Consider the following 22,187-nt stretch of genomic DNA (forward strand, 5'->3'; position numbering starts at 1 on the left):
ACAACTCATCCAGAACGCCGCAGCCCGTCTGGTGTTCAACCTTCCCAAGTTCTCTCACGTCACCCCGCTCCTCCGCTCTCTCCACTGGCTTCCAGTTGAAGCTCGCATCCGCTACAAGACCATGGTGCTTGCCTACGGAGCTGTGAGGGGAACAGCACCTCAGTACCTCCAGGCTCTGATCAGGCCCTACACCCAAACAAGGGCACTGCGTTCATCCACCTCTGGCCTGCTCGCCTCCCTACCACTGAGGAAGTACAGTTCCCGCTCAGCCCAGTCAAAACTGTTCGCTGCTCTGGCCCCCCAATGGTGGAACAAACTCCCTCACGACGCCAGGACAGCGGAGTCAATCACCACCTTCCGGAGACACCTGAAACCCCACCTCTTTAAGGAATACCTAGGATAGGATAAGTAATCCTTACTACGATGACATGTAGTGTGGTTCTCCCACTATGACTTGTTGAGAAAGCATGCAGTTTATTCAACTACAGATGAAATAAGTTATGAATGTCACAGGGTGATGAGCTTGATGCTCCTTTACAATAAATATCTAGGGTCTTATTCTGGTGACATGATAATCGATGCTTGGCTGACGTTGGGAAAAATTATAATCTCACTATTTTGTCCATAATTTTGTCATCATGTAGGATATACACAGATAGTGAGTGCTGTTGGCTAGAGAGCATGTGCCAACACCAGCATGGGTAGACTCACTATATAATGCAAAATAAATTGTGAGAAAACCATCACTAGGAGCTGTAAATGTGATGCAAACCCATTTCAGTTTTATTTGGTACAGTGGATTTAACCGCAAAACGTATTTTTACGTGCACAGTCATCACTCACAGCCTTCAAAATCTGCAGCAATTCAATTTGATGGAACAATCTCTGGTGGGAATATTGTTTTTATGCAGATTTTAGAATATTTGCATAAAATCTGTTGTCAACTGGATGGAAACCTAGCTAGTGTGCTAATTAGTTCCTGGGTCTTTGTCCCTCCACCAGCATGTGTGTGTTCATATGCACTGGGCTGAGGCCTCAGTGAGGAAGAGCTGCCCTACTAACTGTATGACCCAGTCTGGCTTGGTAATGACTAGGGCTTGTGGCGGTCATGAAATTGTGTCAGTCGGTGACTGTCAAGCAAATAACTGCCGGTCTCACGATAGTTGACCATTTAACAAAAATAAAACAGATTTAGCATCTCCTTGCTTCCACGCAAATAAATCTGTGTAATATAGCATACACAATCACAATAAATCCCTTATTTTAAGACAGGTATGTAGAAAATGTAGTCTTTTTTAAAACAACAGAAAAGCATACTCCAAGTTGTCCTTATATTAGGCCCTGATTTGGCTATGCCATAAGTCTGTGGGCTACATTAATTAAAATTAGCAGAAGAGATTAGCTTAGAATGCAGAGCAAGGAGAACAACTACTCCAAGTCTCAGGGCAAGTGACGTTTGAAACGCTATTAGCGCACAGCCAGCTAACTAGCTAGCCATTTCACATCGGTTACACCAGCCATGAGGCTGATAGGATTGTCATAAACAGCGCTGTGCTTGCGAAGAGCTGCTGGCAAAAACGCACGATAGTGCTGTTTGAATGAATGCTTACGAGCCTGCTGCTGCCTACCGTCGCTCAGTCAAACTGCTCTATCAAATCATAGACTTAATTATAAACATAATGACACAGAAATACGAGCCTTTGGTCATTAATACGGTCGAATCCGGAAACTATCATTTAGAAAACAAAACGTTTATTCTTTCAGTGAAATACGGAACCGTTCGGTATTTTATCTAACGGGTGGCATCCCTAAGTCTAAATATTCTTATGACATTGCACAACCTTCAATGTTATGTCATAATTACATAAAATTCTGGCAAATTAGTTCACAATGAGCCAGGCTGCCCAAACTGTTGCATATACCCTGACTTTGCGTGCAAGAGAAGTGACACAATTTCACCTGGTTAATTTTATTCTTTTTTTATTTTACCTTTATTTAACTAGGCAAGTCAGTTAAGAACAGATTCTTATTTTCAATGACGGCCTAGGAACAGTGGGTTAACTGCCTGTTCAGGGGCAGAACGACAGATTTGTACCTTGTCAGCTCGGGGATATGAAATTGCAACCTTTCGGTTACTAGTCCAATGCTCTAACCACTAGGCAACCCTGCTGCCCCAATATAATATTGCCTGCGAACCTGGATTTCTTTTAGCTAAATATGCAGGTTTAAAAATATACACTTCTGTGTATTGATTTTAAGAACGGCATGGGTGTTTATGGTTAGGTAGTCGTCCAACGATTGTGCTTTTTTCGCAAATGCGCTTTGGTTAAATCATCCCTCAGCGTTGCATCGATTATATGCATAGCAGGACACGCTAGATAAACTAGTAATATCATCAACCATGTGTAGTTATGACTAGTGATTATGATTGATTGTTTTTTACAAGATAAGTTTAATGCTAGCTAGCAACTTACCTTGGCTTACTGCATTCGCGTAACAGGCAGGCTCCTCATGGAGTGCAACAAGAGGCGGGTGGTTATAGCGTTGGATTAGTTAACTGTAAGGTTGCAAGATTGGATCCCCCGAGCTGACAAGGTGAAAATCTGTCCGTTCCTAGGCAGTCATTGAAAATAAGAATGTGTTCTTAACCTCTCAGCACACGGAACCCGCTCGCGGGCTGAAATTCCACAACATACGGTGATCGCTACATAAATAGTCATATTAAACATTCATGAAAATACAAGTGTCTCACATGTATCGAAAGCCTAGAATCTTGCTAATCCAACTGCGTTGTCAGATTTAAAAAAGGATTTACTGCGAAAGAATACAATGCGAATATCTGAGCATAGAGCCCCATAAAAAAAGTTTTTTTAACCAGCACAGGCGTAACATAATCACAAACTGCATTAAAATAAATCGTTTACCTTTGACGATCTTCGTCTGTTTGCAATTCCAATGCTCATTGTTACACAATGAATGATCTTTTGTTTGATAAAATCTGTTTTTATAGCCTAACACGAAACATTTTGTGAACCACTTGTGTTCCGTGAGTTCCGTGAAATTCCATTTGAGACGACACAATCCAGGTAAATAACCCACACAGAACGTGACTTTTCCAGTCATGTTTGGTTTCACTGCAATCACTGGTTTGTTTGTAACACAATTGTTTGTAACACAATCAAACCTGATGGGCCATTTCGCGGGACATATTGACTGAAAGAAACCGATTTGAAGACAACGTGTCATGACATCATTGTGCACCAATGATTTGCCCGCTGTTTCGTTGATTGACTGTCTTTTAACCCAATGACCACTGATCGCCTTGAAATCTAGCTGGGTAGATAGCCAATGAGCTGAGCTAAACGGAAATATGCCATGTTTATGTGTTGCAAGACCAACCCATGTAGTAAGCTTCAGCGTAAAGTGAGTCATTCGCTATTGAAGTTTCATACCGGAAGAAGCTACGCATATTACGCACTGCAGTGTTTGGTGAACGCGCAGATTCAGCTGTTTATATATCTTTTTATCTCTATATCTCTTTCAGAGCTGATAGTTAAGAAGCTTACATGTGTGGGTGTTAGATGCTAAGAGAGAAGGCTCTGTATGCGTGGGTGTTAGCTAGATGCTAAGAGAGAAGACTCTGTATGAGTGGGTGTTAGCTAGATGCTAAGAGAGAAGACTCTGTATGAGTGGGTGTTAGCTAGATGCTAAGAGAGAAGGCTCTGTATGAGTGCTCTGCTCTGTAGTGTGTGGTTTCAAGGTGCTGAGGAATTATCTGTGTCATAACATCTCTAGTGAGAAAAACTCGCAACAGCTTACTACCTAAAGTGCGAGTTGTGATCCCCTGCTCCTGGCTTTGGTCAATACACCCCCCCCCCCAAAAAAAAGAGGCTACACACAAAAGCTCACCGTTGAAAACTTCATTGAACTCTCCTGGTGGGGCGTGGATGACAAAGTTCGCTGCTATGCGTACCTGCAGAAACAAAGAAACACACGTCAGAAATGCAAGGGTAGGCTTAGTACCAACAAAACTCTGAGATCAGTGAGTCACACAGGCAACGTTTTCCTAAACTTTGAGATCTCAGGTCTGGAGACTGGTGAGGTCAGCAACACAAACATCAGGACTAGCACAGGGAATATCATAGGGAAAACATTGGGTAGATGCGTTTTCATCCATTTATGGTCAACTTTCCTCTCCCTCTGTCTTTTCTGTTATTGAGGCTAAATCATGATGGACAAATACAGTGAGTTTACTACCACAATTCTCACTTCTCAGTCATTGTACACCCAGAGAGTTGCCCTCTCTTCATAATGTTGTCGCCTCCAGCATCTGTCTGCCCGCCGCTACTCAGTTGCACCACAACACTTCCTGTTTGGAGACGATATGTGAAACTAACAGCCAGGGGGGGCAGCCCCTCCCTCGAGTGGCTCGTGAACATACAAGGGCATGAAAATGTGCTGAGAAGCCTAGTAGTGAAGTACACCCCTCCTGCTCCCTCTGCCAGTGTAGGGCTTGGCATGTGGCTTCATTGGTTTGGCTAGTCCATCATCCCCACCCCCCTGGACTGACAAGCTGGGAAAGGGAGGTGTGTGTGCGTGCGTCTCATCAGTGGTGTGCTGAGCACCAAAGCTTCTCATGCACGAGCTGCAGACCGATTCTCATGAGTGATGATACGGTGTGAAGCAGAGAGGCACTCAGGGACTCTTACGTGTGTGTGTGTGTTGCTCTGGAAAGAGAGTATGTGCATTGCTGAAATCCCTATGGAGGAACCATTTGGATCAGGACTCCCTTATGCTTTAGAGAGATGTAAACAAACTTTACTTGAAAAATACTGCAGGGCCACTACAGGGCTATCGGTTATTCTCCATTTACACTCAACTCTGCTCTTATATCCTAGCATTGTGAGATGCTGTGCGATTCTTATTTAATTTGCTCCCTCTTGGGTCGGGTCGCTTTCGTAAAAGAGACTGTGTCTTAAAAATAAGCGTTATCCTTAAAATAACCCCATCATATAGTTACCCTACCACCTCACTGGGTTTACTTCTATATCGTGACAACAACACGTCTGTTGGGCGTGAATAAAAAGCATGATGCACTTCATTGCGACTATTGGGGTGATTCTCATGAAACCAATTTGAACCATGTCAGTAGTTAGTTACTAAACCATGGTCCGTGACACATCCATTTCACCAGCCGACTTCCTAGGTAAAAAAGGCTCAATATGAATTCAGTGCAATTCACTTGCTCTTTTCCAACCCCATAATAATATCAGTGTTTCCCCTACACTCATCTAAATTCTTGCTGGTGCAAAATAAAATATGTAATTCAAAAATATATAATGCATTTGGAAAGTATTCAGACCTCAGGACTTCTTCCACATTCGTTACGTTACAGCCTTCTACTAAAATGGATTCAATTAATTGTTTTCCTCAATCTACACACAATGCCAGTGAAAATTGGTTTAGGTTTAGAATTTTTTGCAAAGGTATATTAAAAAAATAAAAAAACTGAAATACATTTACATAACTATTCAGACACTTTACTCAGTACTTTGGTGAAGCACCTTTGGCAGCGATTAGAGCCTTGAGATAGGAGAACCTTCCAGAAGGACAACCATCTCTGCAGCAATCCAATAATCAGGCCTTTATGACAGAGTGGCCAGACGGAAGCAACTCCAAAAGGCACCTAAAGACTCTCAAACCATGGGAAACAAGATTCTCTGGCCTGAATGCCAAGATCGAACATCTCTGGAGATACCTGAAAATAGCTGTGCAGGAACGCTCCCCATCCAACCTGACAGAGCTTGAGAGGATGTGCAGAGAAGAATGGTAGAAACTCACCAAATACAGGTGTGCCAAGCTTGTAGCGTCATACCCAAGAAGACTCGAGGCTGTAATCGCTGCCAAAGGTGCTTCAACAAAGTACTGAGTAAAAGGGTCTGAATACTTATGTAAATGTGATGTTTACCTGTTTTTGCTTTGTCATTATGAGGTATTTTGTGCAGATTGAGGGGAGAAAAATGCAATACATTTTAGAATAAGGCTGTAGCGTAACAAAATGTGAAACAATTCAAAGGGTCTGATTACTTTCCGAATGCACTCATATATTTCTGACAAGACGCGCTTTTAAATGGAGAGTTGTTGGATCAATGACTGGAAGAATATGGGAACACCTAGTATGTCATTGCATCTCACTTGCCACCACAGAACACAATCCCTTGGCTATCTTTATTCTTTAAACAGTGACACCTCTGTGCAGAGCGTAAATAAAAAAGACCGAATGGCACTTCATTAAGTCTATTGGCCACAGCTGTGAATATTTTATGACACGAGACAATGCAGCGATTCTTCATCACGTGGAGAGCTTTGGTCTGACAGACGCACACAGACAATTATTGTTCTGCAACTTTATCTGTGCCTCTGACTAACTGGGTGTTTGGCGTGAGAGAGCTTGAGCTGTCGTGTCTGCAGAAGAAACAACTTTTATGGCACTAGGTCTGAATCACACCCGGGTGGGCGGGCGCGCACACACACACACTTAGTTCATTTCACAGGAACACTGAGAACAGGGATGCTGACAGCGGATCGTGGGACAGACTCAAGAGGAAAATTGTTTTTGACACTTTACTCAACAAAGGGCGTAATCTTTTCGTTTACATTTCGGGCACAATTTAGCCACAGCCACTCTACTCAATATAATCTTATAAAGAGCAGTTCTACCATAACAGAGTGTTTTTCACTTTAAAAATGTACGGCAAACAAAAGGAATGATTGCAAAGTTAAACAAACCATACAACTATGCACAAGGGCAACTTTTACCAATTTCCACAGAATAGATTACAAAAACACATTTACTTAAAAAAAGCAGTGCAGAAGTTTGGTAATGTTGCAATCCAAAGTTTAACATTTTAAAAAGTGAAAAATCTCAGCATCACTGTTACCGTGGAATTGACCTAAAACATACTTAGGCCTAGACAATAACACAAAACACATACACTGTACGAACAAAGTAATGCGCACACAACTGTACATTTCGGTGTTCCTCAAGGTTCTGTTTTAGGACCACGATTGTTTTCACTATATATTTTACCTCTTGGGGATGTTATTCGAAAACATAATGTAAACTTTCACTGCTATGCGGATGACACACAGCTGTACATTTCAATGAAACATGGTGAAGCACCAAAATTGCCCTCGCTAGAAGCATGTGTTTCAGACATAAGGAAGTGGATGGCTGCAAACTTTCTACTATTAAACTCGGACAAAACAGAGATGCTTGTTCTAGGTCCCAAGAAACAAAGAGATCTTCTGTTGAATCTGACAATTAATCTTAATGGTTGTACAGTCGTCTCAAATAAAACTGTGAAGGACCTCGGCGTTACTCTGGACCCTGATCTCTCTTTTGAAGAACATATCAAGACCATTTCGAGGACAGCTTTTTTCCATCTACGTAACATTGCAAAAATCAGAAACTTTCTGTCCAAAAATGATGCAGAAAAATTAATCCATGCTTTTGTCACTTCTAGGTTAGACTACTGCAATGCTCTATTTTCCGGCTACCCGGATAAAGCACTAAATAAACTTCAGTTAGTGCTAAATACGGCTGCTAGAATCCTGACTAGAACCAAAAAATTTGATCATATTACTCCAGTGCTAGCCTCTCTACACTGGCTTCCTGTCAAAGCAAGGGCTGATTTCAAGGTTTTACTGCTAACCTACAAAGCATTACATGGGCTTGCTCCTACCTACCTCTCTGATTTGGTCCTGCCGTACATACCTATACGTACGCTACGGTCACAAGACGCAGGCCTCCTAATTGTCCCTAGAATTTCTAAGCAAACAGCTGGAGGCAGGGCTTTCTCCTATAGAGCTCCATTTTTATGGAACGGTCTGCCTACCCATGTCAGAGACGCAAACTCGGTCTCAACCTTTAAGTCTTTACTGAAGACTCATCTCTTCAGTGGGTCATATGATTGAGTGTAGTCTGGCCCAGGAGTGGGAAGGTGAACGGAAAGGCTCTGGAGCAACGAACCGCCCTTGCTGTCTCTGCCTGGCCGGTTCCCCTTTTTCCACTGGGATTCTCTGCCTCTAACCCTGTTACGGGGCTGAGTCACTGGCTTGCTGGGGCTCTCTCGTGCCGTCCCTGGGGGGGATGCGTCACCTGGGGGGGTTGATTCACTGTTGTGGTCGGCCTGTCTGGGTTCCCCCCTTGGGTTGTACCGTGTCGGAGATCTTTGTGGGCTATACTCGGCCTTGTCTCAGGATGGTAAGTTGGTGGTTGAAGATTTCCCTCTAGTGGTGTGGGGGCTGTGCTTTGGCAAAGTGGGTGGGGTTATATCCTTCCTGTTTGGCCCTGTCCGGGGTGTCCTCGGATGGGGCCACAGTGTCTCCTGACCCCTCCTGTCTCAGCCTCCAGTATTTATGCTGCAGTAGTTTATGTGTCGGGGGGCTAGGGTCAGTTTGTTTATCTGGAGTACTTCTCCTGTCCTATTCAGGTGTCCTGTGTGAATCTAAGTGTGCGTTCTCTAATTCTCTCCTTCTCTCTTTCTTTCTCTCTCTCGGAGGACCTGAGCCCTAGGACCATGCCCCAGGACTACCTGACATGATGACTCCTTGCTGTCCCCAGTCCACCTGGCCATGCTGCTGCTCCAGTTTCAACTGGCCTGGGCCCTAGGACCATGTCCCAGGACTACCTGACATGAGGACTCCTTGCTGTCCCCAGTCCACCTGGCCATGCTCCTGCTCCAGTTTCAACTGTTCTGCCTTACTATTATTCAACCATGCTGGTCATTTATGAACATTTGAACATCTTGGCCACGTTCTGTTATAATCTCCACCCGGCACAGCCAGAAGAGGACTGGCCACCCCACATATGCTCTCTCTAATTCTCTCTTTCTTTCTCTCTCTCGGAGGACCTGAGCCCTAGGACCGTGCCCCAGGACTACCTGACATGATGGCTCCTTGCTGTCCCCAGTCCACCTGACTGTGCTGCTGCTCCAGTTTCAACTGTTCTGCCTTATTATTATTTGACCATGCTGGTCATTTATGAACATTTGAACATCTTGGTCATGTTCTGTTATAATCTCTACCCGGCACAGCCAGAAGAGGACTGGCCACCCCACATAGCCCGGTTCCTCTCTAGGTTTCTTCCTAGGTTTTGGCCTTTCTAGGGAGTTTTTCCTAGCCACCGTGCTTTTACACCTGCATTGTTTGCTGTTTGGGGTTTTAGGCTGGGTTTCTGTACAGCACTTTGAGATATCAGCTGATGTACGAAGGGCTATATAAATCAATTTGATTTGATTTGATTTGACATACACAACGAACACACAAAGACCCCCGCGGGAGCCTAGTCTTTGTAAGGTGCTGGGCAGACAGTCACCAGCTGGGCTTTCTGTTCTCTCTTGTGTTCTCTGTCCTCCAGTGATAATGTGCTGTTTGTTTGCCCACATTCACACACCCAGTAGCATCTATTATCCCAAGACACACACATCTCCAGTGGAACTAACCCTTACCCCAGAATCGCACCTCTTATCGGGACACTCCAGAACCCTAAACCATGAGAGGGAGGAATGGGAGTGGGGGTATAATCTGACCTGCAGGAATCCTATAGAGGTAGAAGACAGCACCAACTCTATTCTCTAGGAGGCTGAATCCCCTTTCCTGGCACCTCTCCATCCATCCCCATATTTGTAATGGGACCAGGCCTTTATGAATAGGCACCTTGAGAACAGAACTGGAATAACTAGAAAAACAGTACACATGTAGAGCCTACATGGGGTCTTCTGTCCCGTCTCATCCATTGAGGCGATGGGAAGAATAGATTCCCCACCCACTGCCAACCAAGTTTATCTCCACAATGTACCTGTACTGGACCAGAACCACTCAAATAAATTGGGCAAAAAGGACAACACCAAAATATCTAGTACCTTTTGAGCTGTTTATCAGCCACTCATCTGTCATTCTTACACCGTATTCAAACAGGCCGCACGCGTGCGCAAGTTGACTTTGTCCCCCTGCACCAAACGCGATCACGACACACAAGTTAAAATATCAAAACAAACTCTGTACTAATTATATTAATTTGGGGACAGGTCGAAAAGCATTAAACATTTATGGCAATTTAGCTAGCTAGCTTGCTGTTGCTAGATAATTTGTCCATGGATATGAAACGCGGCTTTGTTATTTTTACCTGAAATGCACAAGATCCTCAACTCCAACAATTAATTCCCACACAAAACGGTAAACCGAATAGTTTAGTCATCTCTCCTCCTTCCAGGCTTTTTCTTCTTTGGCATCTAACTAAGTTATCTAACTTTCATAGTTACCACGACGACTGACCGAACTCAGTTAATCTTTCAATCACCCACGTGGGTATAACCAATGAGGAGATGGCACGTGGGTATCTGCTTCAATAAACCAATGAGGAGATGGGGGAGGCAGAACATGCAATGCGTTCAGCATCACAAATAGAACTTCTATTTTAGCGCTTGGCAACGCTCGTTGGCGTGCGCGAGCAGGGTGGGTGCAATAATTGAGTAACATGTTTGATTTTGAAACGAGAGTGGTCAGCATGTTACCCAATTCCTCAGCTTTTGGCACAATTTGAGACCACTGCGCTTCTAGCCCTTGATTTTGTTTCTTTGACAAATGCAGTTAGTGTTTGACCTAATAATACTACTGCCCATCTAAACAAATTCAAACTTATGCTAGCTTATTCTTGTTTCAATTGAATGTTATTGGTGTTTGCAGCCTTGAATGTTGCTTTGGACCAGGGGGCTAAAGCACCTTGCTGCCAAGAAAAGACATGCAGAGGAAACACAGCAAACAGATGATTAAACACTGGTTGTATTTTATTCTTCCACCCCAGAGTCCCACTGTAGCAGGCCCAGACTATATGGTTCTTCTGTAACAAACTAGGGGCACCAGTGAGGACTTCCTACACTGGGCAGCTTGTTACAGTTAAGTCATTGAAAATAAAAATCTGCAAAAAGAATGTAATGCAATTACATTAAGAAATAAGGGGGGGGGGGGGGGGAGACATCCTGCACCATCGAGAGCATCCTGACCAGTTGCATCACCACCTGGTATGGCAACTGCTCGGCAGGCGCTACAGAAGGTTGTGCATACGGCCCAGTACATCACTGGGGCCACGCTTCCTACCATCCAGGACCTATATACTAAGCGTGTCAGAGGAAGACCCCCCCAAAAATTGTCAGACTCCAGTCACAGACTGTGCTCTCCAGTACCGCACAGCAAGCGGTACCGGAGCGCCAAATTGGAGGTCCCCAAAAGGCTCCTTAACAGCTTTCACCCACAAGCCATAAGACTGCTGAACAATTAATCAAATGGCCACCTGGACTATTTACACTGACCCCCCCTTTGTTTTTACACTGCTGCTACACACGGTTTATCATCTATGCATAGTCATCCTACCCACATGTACAAATTACCTCCACTAACCGGTGACCCCGAACATTGACTCAGTACCGGTACCCCCTATATATAGCTTTGTTATTTTATTGTTACTTTATTCAATTTTTTCCTTTTTTCCTCAATTTGGGACTTGAAAAGATATAGTAATTATTGTAGCCAATTTATAAGTTCTCCTGCACCCTTATAAATGATTTGTGATTACATTTTATATCGGTTATTCTGAGAGATGTGACCATTTTTGTTGGTTTCCCACTGCTTCAATTGAAGGGTATTGCACTACTCTGTTGAAAAATCACATGCAGCTATTAGGAGGATAACAAAATCTAATATTGGCTTCCACTTGGCTTTCCATACAAATCCTTCCTTTAAAAACAAACGTGGTTTGTGGTCACTTTCATTATAAAAACAGCAATGGGGACACAGGCTACAGAAGAATCGGGAGGGTGGGGGTGGGGGGGGGGGGGGGTTCCATATTAGGTCCTATATGTACAATCATAAAAAATATATAATATCGAGGTCCTTAAATTACAATCAAGAGCTTTAAAACATCCCTGAAAGTCTTTGAATGTGACTTGCCAATGTCTGTATGAACCCTGCTTAAAAAGGATGTATAGTCCTACACCTATGGTGTAGTATTGCTGGAGTTATGGGCATTCAGCATATATTCATTTTTATTCCTCTAAGTACACTTGTGGAAATGCATGAAAATCTTTTTTATTTTTGTTTCAAACCATTTTGAAATGTTCATCCCAATGTCACACATTGGCCCCATTATTTATAGAAAGACCCATATGTGGAGCTGTTTGTAGACAGAAAAGCACCACCGGGGCCATTTTCTCTATGACCGCAGGGCAGACATGCACAGAAAAGGAGAATCGTTCCTACTTTGGCCATGCATTCTTCACAAAACCACACAGGAGAAGTAGGTGTCACAGAGGTCAGTGTGCTGCTAAACAGTTTAGCTTCCTTCACTGTCCCAGTCCCCCCACACAGGGCTCGAAAGTGATCCTCTGCTTCGCAGCATTCACATGACAATGATGGTTGACAACGTGTAAACAGTTTGAGCCATGCAAAAAGGCACCGATTGGGTGGCTGCAACATAAATCCGTTACACTAACCCCTCAGAAAATCACTACAAAGCAAGCTACCCCGGCGTTCAGTTAAACCCAACTGCAGATATGGTCCATGGACACTACTGCAACTAACAGTGGTGTAAAGTACTTAAGTAAAAATGGTACTTTTGCAACACTACATTCCCAAAGAAAATAATGTACAGTCGTGGCCAAAAGTTTTGAGAATGACAAATAGTAATTTTCAAAGTCTGCTCGCTCCGTTTGTATGATGGCAATTTGGCATATACTCCAGAATGATATGAAGAGTGATCAGATGAATTGCAAATAATTGCCAAGTCCCTCTTTGCCATGCAAATTAACTTCTTGGATATAGGGGGCGCTCTTTTAATTTATGGATAAAAAAACATTCCCGTTTTAAACAAGATATTTTGTCACGAAAAGATGCTCAACTATGCATGTAATTGACAGCTTTGGAAAGAAAACACTGACGTTTCCAAAACTGCAAAGATATTATCTGTGAGTGCCACAGTACTGACGCTACAGGCGAAACCAAGATGAAATTTCAAACAGGAAATGGCCCAGATTTTGAAGGCGCTGTGTTCCAATGTCTCCTTATATGGCTGTGAATGCGCCAGGAATGAGCCTACACTTTCTGTCGTTTCCCCAAGGTGTCTGCAGCATTGTGACGTATTTGTAGGCATATCATTGGAAGATTGACCATAAGAGACTACATTTACCAGGTGCCCGCTTGGTGTCCTCCGTCGAAATGATTGCTTAATCTCCAGCTGCGTGCATTTTTCCATTTGCTTCAGAGGAGAAACCCAACTTCCACAAATGATTTATCATTGTGTGAAAAACACCTTGAGGATTGATTTCTAAACCACGTTTGCCATGTTTCTGTCGATATTATGGAGATAATTTGGAAAAAAAGTTTGGCGTTGTAATGACTGAATTTTCGGGGGGTTTCTTAGCCAAACGTGATGAACAAAACGGAGCGATTTCTCCTACACAAATAATATTTTTGGAAAAACTGAACATTTGCTATCTAACTGAGTCTCCTCATTGAAAACATCCGAAGTTCTTCAAAGGTAAATTATTTTATTTGAATGCTTTTCTTGTTTTCGTGAAAATGTTGCCTGCTGAATGCTAGGCTTAATGCTATCAATACTCTTACACAAATGCTTGTGTAGCTATGGTTGAAAAGCATATTTTGAAAATCTGAGATGACAGTGTTGTTAACAAAAGGCTAAGCTTGTGAGCCAATATATTTATTTCATTTCATTTGCGATTTTCATGAATAGTTAACATTGCGTTATGGTAATGATCTTGAGGCTATGATTTACACTCCCGGATACGGGATTGCTCAACGCTAGAGGTTAACTGAATCACAAAAAAACAATTTTCAGTGCATTTCAGCCCTGCCACAAAAGGACCAGCTGACATCATGTCAGTGATTCTCTCGTTAACACAGGTGTGAGTGTTGACGAGAACAAGGCTGGAGATCACTCCGTCATGCTGATTGAGTTTGAATAACAGACTGGAAGCTTCAAAAGGAGGGTGGTGCTTGGAATCATTGTTCTTCCTCTGTCAACCATGGTTACCTGCAAGGAAACCTGTGCCGTCATCATTGCTTTGCACAAAAAAGGGCTTCACAGGCAAGGATATTGCTGCAGTAAGATTGCACCCAAATAAACCATTTATCAGATTATCAAGAACTTCAAGGAGAGCCACTTCCATTGTTGTGGCGAAGGCTTCATGGTGTCCAAGAAAGTCCAGCAAGAGTCAGGACCGTCTCCTAAAGTTGATTCAGCTGCAGGATCGGGATACCACCAGTACAGAGCTTGCTCAGGAATGGCAGCGGGCAGGTAGGTGTGAGTGAATCTGCATGCACAGTGAGGCGAAGACTTGGAGGATGGCCTGGTGTCAAGAAGGGCAGCAAAGAAGCCACTTCTCTCTAGGAAAAACTTCAGGGACAGACTGATATTCTGCAAAAGGTACAGGGATTGGAATGCTGAGGACTGGGGTAAAGTAATTCTCAGATTAATCCCATTTCTGATTGTTTGGGGCATTTTTTTATTTAACCTTTATTTAACCAGCTAGGCTAGTTGAGAACAAGTTCTCATATACAACTGCGACCTGGCCAAGATAAAGCATAGCAGTGTAAACAGACAGCAACACATGGAGTAAACAATAAACAAGTCAATAACACAGTAGAATAAAAAAATATATATACATTTTTTAAAAGAGTATATACATTGTGTGCAAAAGGCGAATAATTACAATTTAGCAGATTAACACTGCAGTGATAAATGATCAGATGGTCATGTACAGGTAGAGATACTGGTGTGCAAAAGAGCAGAAAAGTAAATACATACAGTATGGGGATGAGGTAGGTAAATTGGGTGGGCTATTTACCGATGGACTATGTACAGCTGCAGCAATCGGATAGCTGCTCAAATAACAGATGTTTGAAGTTGGTGAGGGAGATAAAAGTCTCCAACTTCAGCCATTTTTGGAATTTGTTCCAGTTACAGACAGCAGAGAACTGGAATGAAAGGCGGACAAATGAGGTGTTGGCTTTAGGGATGATCAGTGAGATACACCTGCCGGAGCGCGTGCTACGGGTGGGTGTTGCAATCGTGACCAGTGAACTGAGATAAGGCGGAGCTTTACCTAGCATGGACTTGCAGAGGACCTGGAGCCAGTGGGTCTGGCGACGAATATGTAGCGAGGGCCAGCCAACTAGAGCATACAGGTCGCAGTGGTGGGTGGTATAAGGTGCTTTAGTAACAAAGCGGATGGCAGTGATAAACTGCATCCAGTTTGCTGAGTAGAGTATTGGAAGCCATTTTGTAGATGACGTCGCCGAAGTCGAGGATCGGTAGGAGAGTCAGTTTTACGAGGGTAAGTTTGCTGCAAGACAGAAAGCCGATTCTAGATTTGTTTTTGGATTGGAGATGTTTGATATGAGTCTGGAAGGAGAGTTTACAGTCTAGCCAGACACTTAGGTACTTACAGATGTCCACATATTCTAGGTTGGTGATGTTAGTCGGACGTGCGGGTGCAGGCAGCGAATGGTTGAAAATCATGTATTTGGTTTTACTAACGTTTAAGAGCAGTTGGAGGCCACGGAAGTGTTGTATGGCATTGAAGCTCGTTTGGAGGTTAGATAGCACAGTGTCCAAGGAAGGGCCAGAAGTATACAGAATGGTAGAGGTGGATCAGGGAATCACCCGCAGCAAGAGCAACATCATTGATATATACAGAGAAAGGAGTCGGCCCGAGAATTGAACCCTGTGGCACCCCCATAGAGACTGCCAGAGGACCGGACAACATGCCCTCCGATTTGACACACTGAAATCTGTCTGCAAAGTAGTTGGACAACCAGGCAAGGCAGTCATCAGAAAAACCGAGGCTACTGAGTCTGCCGATAAGAATATGGTGATTGACTGAGTCCAAAGCCTTGGCCAGGTCGATGAAGATGGCTGCACAGTACTGTCTTTTATCGATGGCGGTTATGATATCGTTTAGTACCTCTAGCATGGCTGAGGTGCACCCGTGACCGGCTTGGAAACCAGATTGCACAGCGGAGAAGGTACGGTGGGATTCGAGATGGTCAGTGATCTGTTTGTTGACTTGGCTTTCGAAGACCTTAGATAGGCATTTGGAAAAAAGGTGAGCGCTACAATCAGTCCTGTGTCATGCCAACAGTAAAGCATCCTTAGACCATTCATGTGTGGGGTTGCATCTCAGCCAAGGGAGTGGGCTCACTCACAATTTTGCCTAAGAACACAGCCATGAATAAAGAATGGTACCAACACAACCTCCGAGAGCAACTTCTCCCAACCATCCATGAACAGTTTGGTGATGACCAATGCCTTTTCCAGCATGATGGAGCACCTTGCCATAAGGCAAAAGTGGTAACTAAGTGGCTCGGGGAACAAAACATCGATATTTTGGGTCCATGGCCAGGAAACTCCCCAGACCTTAATCCCATTCAGAATTTGTGGTCAATCCTCAAGAGGCGGGTGGACAAACAAAAACCCACAAATTCTGACATACTCCAAACATTGATTATGTAAGAATGTGAGCCAAGATCAGCCAAGATGTGGCACAGAAGTTAATTGACAGCATGCCAGGGCGGATTGCAGAGGTCTTGGAAAAGACTGCAAATATTGACTCTTTGCATCAACTTCATGTAATGGTCATTAAAAGTGTTTGACACCTATGAAATGCTTGTAATTATACTTCAGTATTCCATAGTAACATCTGACAAAAATATCTAAAGACAATGAAGCAGCAAACTTGTGGAACTTTGTAATTCTCAAAACTTTTGGCCACGACTGTACTTTCTACTCCATAAATTTTCCCTGACACCCAAAAGTACTCGTTACATTTTTAATGTTTAGCAGGACAGGAAAATGTTCCAATTTATGCACTTCTCAAGAGAACATCCCTGGTCATCCATACTGCCTCAGATCTGGCAGACTCACTAAACACATATGCTTCATTTGTAAATTGTGTCTCAGTGGAGATAATAATGGAGATAATAGTCCCATCTGCTTTGCTTAATATAAGGAATTTGAAATTATTTGTACTTTTCATACTTGAAGTATAGTTTAGCAATTACATTTACTTTTGATACTTAAGTATATTTAAAACCAAATACTTTTTGACTTTTACTTTTACTCAAGCAGTATTTTACTGGGTGACGTTCACTTCAGTCATTTTCTATTAAAAAAGGTATTTTTACTTTTACTCAAGTAAAAGTAAATAGAGCTGGGAGATACGGACAAAAATCTGAGTCGAGCTAAAAGGACCCAATTTTTTACAATAATGAAATAATAAATTAGGATAAATTATTTTGGGGAGAGGTGCTCGAGCGCTAGGCGATATGGACCAAAAGTAATATTGCGATAAATGTAACTATAAATGCACCATAATAAATACAATGTTAAAAAAAATTTTTTTTTAAAGAATTCCCAGTGCCAATTAAAACAGTAAGCTATTTCATCGAAAATACCCAGCTGCATGATATAAATGCATGATTGATATGTTGATGAGCAACCTGTCAAAATTGGATCCAGAATAATCAAATATTTTTGCCAACATTTGTGCCTATTGGCCTATGTATAGGCTATATTATTCACCACCTGAGGAAGTAGGAACTCAAAACACTGAGTTAGATTGCTAACTAAATATATGATGTATGATGGCCTACAACATCCTACAAAAACTTTCCAGATGAAGGCTACTTGATGTAGGCCTATTCAATGCAAATTGCGCAGTCTGCTCCGTGGGCGCATCAAAACCATACAACAGACTAATGTAAACTTGTGCTATGAACTTCATATGAACCCATAAGCGTCTACGGCCTGTTTAAACCGGGAGAGGGTTCCAAGGATTCTTCAGCAATTTGATTTCGAATTTTAAAAGATCCCTTAAAGTATAATTTCTCTTTGAAAAATTATTTGATACAATTATTTATTTTGGGCCTTTCTGCTATTAGCCCACACAAACACATCAAATAACAGATTAACTACATGGAACAGATAGTCCCCCCCTAAAAAATCAAAAGGAAGTTTGTCCTGAAGTGTCTGTCCTATATCTGAGAGATACAAAAGATCAGGAAACATTTGATTATAATTATTATTATTTTTTTTAAACAGGTTAACAGCTTATTTTTGGCACTAAACAGTGTCCATATTCAGAAAGTATTCAGACCCCTTGGCTTTTACATTTTGTTGCGTTAGTCTTATTCTAAAATGGAAAATTTACAACCTCAAACTACATACAACACCCCATAATAAAATAACTTTTTTTTAGAACATTTTGCAAATGTATGTATTAAAATGAAACAAAATATATATTACATTCACATAAGTATTCAGATCCTTTACTCAGTACTTTGTTGAAGCACCTGTGGCAGCGATTACAGCTTCAAGTCTTATTGACAAGTCTTATGACACTACAAGCTTGGCACACCTGTATGAAGAGTTTCTCCCATTCTTCTCTGCAGATCATCTCAAGCTCTGTCAGGTTGGATGGAGAGCATCACTGCACAGCTATTTTCAAGTCTCTCCAGATATGTTCGATTGGCATCAAGTCCGGGCTTTGGCTGGGCCACTCAAGGACATTCAGAGACCTGCGTTGTCTTGGCTGTGTGCTTAGGGTCGTATTCCTGTTGGAAGGTGAACCTTCGCACCAGTCTGAGGTCCTGAGTGCTCCAGAACAGTTTTCTTTTTTGTGCCTTTTGGCAAACTCCAAGCGGGCTGTTATGTGCCTTTTACTGAAGAGTGGCTTCCGTATGGTAGAGTGGCCAGAAAGGCCTGATTTGTGGAGTGCTGCAGAGATGGTTGTCGTTATGAAAGGTGCTCCCATCTCCACAGAGGAACTCTGGAGCTCTGTCAGAGTGACCATTGGGTTCTTTGTCACCTCCTCCCTGACCAAGGCCCTTCTCCCCCGATTGTGCAGTTTGACTGGGTGTCCATCTCTAGGAAGAGTTTTGGTGGTCCCAAACTTCTTCCATTTAAGAATGATTGAGGCCACTGTTCTTGGGGACATTCAATGCTGCAGAAATGTTTTGGTACCCTTCCCCAGATCTGTGATTTGACACAATCCTGTCTCGGATCTCTATGGACAATTCCTTCGACCTCATGGCTTGGTTTTTGCTCAGACATGCACTGTCAACTATTGGACCCTTATATAGACAAGTGTGGACCTTTCCAAATCATGTCCAAGCAATTGAATTTTCTACAGGTGTACTCGAATCAAGTTGTTGAAACATCAAGGCTGATCAATGGAAAAACAGGATGCGCCTGAGCTCAATTTCAAATCTCATAGCAAAGGGCCTGAATACTTATGTAAAAACACATTTAAAAACGCTTTGTCATTGTGGGGTATTGTGCGAAGATTTAGTTTGTGTATTTAATCCATTTTAGAATAAGACTAATGTAACAAAATGTGGAAAAATTCAAGGGGTCTGAATACTTTCTGAATGCACCGTACTTCCATAATTTACTGGTACCAGGGGCTTAGTCTTTCTCCCCCAATTTCGTGGTATCCAAATTGGTAGTTAGTCTTGTCTCATCGCTGCAACTCCCGTATGGATTCGGGAGAGACTAAGGTCGAGATCCACGCTCCTTTTCCGAAACACAACACAACCCAGCCAAGCTGCACTGCTTCTTGACACAATGCCCACTTAACCCGGAAGCCAGGCGCACCAGTGTGTCGGAGGAAACACCATACACCTGGTGACCTAGTCAGCGTGCATTAGGCCCCGCCCGCCACAGGAGTCGCTAGAGCGCGATGGGACAAGAATATTCCTGCCGGCAAAACCCTGCCGACGCTTGGTCAATTGTGTGCCGCCACAATATTCTCCCAATGTGATAGGGACTGGACTCGAACCAGAATCTTAGACCACTGCTCCACTCAGGAGGCTTTCAGACAAGTATTGTGAAACCTGTGGGGGCGTCCTAGAGAAAGACAACCAACATGTTGGGACACACCTACTCATTCCAGAGTTTCTCTTTATTATTTTTTTTACAAATGTTCTACATAGTAGAATAATAGTGAAGACATTGAAACTATGAAATAACACATATGGAATTATGTAGTAACCAAAACAAAGTGTTAAGACAAATCTAAATATACTTTATATTTGAGAAACTTAAAGTAGCCACCCTTTCCCTTGAAAGCTTTGCCCTCGTGGCCTTCTCTCAACCAGCTTCACAAGGTAGTCACCTGGAATGCAATTCAATTCAAATCTAATTTTATTGGTCACATACAGATGGTCAGCAGATGTTAATGCGAGTGTAGCGAAATGTTGTGCTTCTGGTTTGGACAATGCAGTAATATCTAATAAGTAATTAACAAATTCACAACAACTACCTTATACACACACAAATGTATGAATAAGATGTGTGCCTTGCGAAAAGGTTCATTTATGGGATTTCTTTCCTTCTTAATCCATTTGAGCCAATCAGTTGTGTTGTGACATGGTAGGGGTGGTATACAGAAGACAACCCTATTTGGTAAAATACCAAGTCCATGTGATGGCAAAAACAGCTCAAATAAGCAAAGAGAAATTGGTGACGACATGGTTAGTCAAAGCAGTTTCTCCAAGTGCAGTCGGAAAAACCACCAAGCCCAGTGTTAAAGCTAACCTCTGCTGCAGAGGATAAGTTCATTTAGAGTTACCAGCCTAAGAAATTGCAGCCCAAATAAATGCTTCAGAGTTCAAGTAACAGACACATCAACATCAACTGTTCAGAGGAGACTGGGTTAATCAGGCCTTCATGGTCGAATTGCTGCAAAGAAACCACCAGTAACAGACACCAAAAAGAAGAAGAGACTTGCTTGGACCATGGAAAATGAGCAATGGACATTATACCGGTGAAAATCTGTCCTTTTGGTCTGATGAATACAAATGAGGAGATTTTTGGATCCAACTGCCATGTCTTTGTGAGCCGCAGAGTAGGTGAACGGATGATCTCGGCATGTGTGGTTCCCACCATGAAGCATGGAGGATGTTGCCTGATGGTGCTTTGCTGGTGACTCCATCGTTGATTAATTTAGAATTCAAGGCACACATTACCAGCAAAGCTACCACAGCATTCTGCAGCATTACACCATCCAATCTGGATTGTGCTTAACCTGTTACTCCTACCCCCTACTTTTTCAAACATTCTGTTAAAAATCGCGCAACATTTCAGCACCCTGCTACTCAGGCCAGGAATATAGTATATGCATATGATTAGTATGTGTGGATAGAAAACACTCAGACGTTTATAAAACTGGTTAAATCACAGCTGTGACTATAACAGAACGTGCGTTTCATCGAAAAGTGCAGGAAAATCTGATCACTGAAAATGGAAAAAAATATCCATGCGCGACTTGAACCAATTGATAAAGGACGCTATTTCTTTTCGTTTATCACAGTCTTCATAGATCGATATCTAGGCTATATATGGACCGATTTAATCGAAAAAAGACCCAATAGTGATTATGGGACATCTAGGAGTGCCAACAAAGAAGATGGTCAAAGGTAATGAATGTTTTATATTTTATTTGTGCGGTTTGTGTAGCGACGACTATGCTAATTATTTTGTTTACGTCCCCTGCGGGTCTTTTTGGGTGTTACATGCTATCAGATAATAGCTTCTCATGCTTTCGCCGAAAAGCATTTTAAAAATCTGACTTGTTGCCTGGATTCACAACGAGTGTAGCTTTAATTCAATAAAATACAGTTGAAGTCGGAAGTTTACATACACTTAGCATGGTGACATTAAAACTTGTTTTTCAACCACTCCACACATTTCTCGTTAACAAAATATAGTTTTTTTGGCCTAGTGTCATCCAGGTTAGAGAGGGCTTGGCCGGTAGGGATGTCCTTGTCTCATCGCGCACCAGCGACTCCTGTGGCGGGCCGGGCGCAGTGCGCGCTAACCAAGGATGTCAAGTGCACGGTGTTGCCTCCGACACATTGGTGTGGCTGGCTTCCGGGTTGGATGCGCGCTGTTTTAAGAAGCAGTGCGGCTTGGTTGGGTTGTGTATCGGAGGACACATGACTTTCAACCTTTGTCTCTCCGGAGCCCGTACGGGAAATAAATTCATTATAAATCCTACAATGTGATTTTCTGGATTTTTTTTCTAATTTTGTCTGTCATAGTTGAAGTGTAC

The 22,187-nt window shown here is 42.7% G+C and overlaps 1 protein-coding gene across 1 annotated transcript in view; it reads right to left on the reverse strand.

The window, feature by feature from the left end:
• LOC124003961 (F-actin-capping protein subunit alpha-2-like) overlaps window positions 1-22,187 on the reverse strand; it is a 50,706-nt gene that overhangs the window by 22,888 nt on the left and 5,631 nt on the right. Inside the window, exon 2 of the mRNA XM_046312650.1 lies at window positions 3,910-3,973. Coding sequence (XP_046168606.1) covers window positions 3,910-3,973 — 64 coding nt within the window. The remainder of the gene's footprint in view (window positions 1-3,909; window positions 3,974-22,187) is intronic.

Source organism: Oncorhynchus gorbuscha, linkage group LG02 (genome assembly GCF_021184085.1).
Source record: "Oncorhynchus gorbuscha isolate QuinsamMale2020 ecotype Even-year linkage group LG02, OgorEven_v1.0, whole genome shotgun sequence".
Classification (NCBI taxonomy): Eukaryota; Metazoa; Chordata; class Actinopteri; order Salmoniformes; family Salmonidae; genus Oncorhynchus; species Oncorhynchus gorbuscha.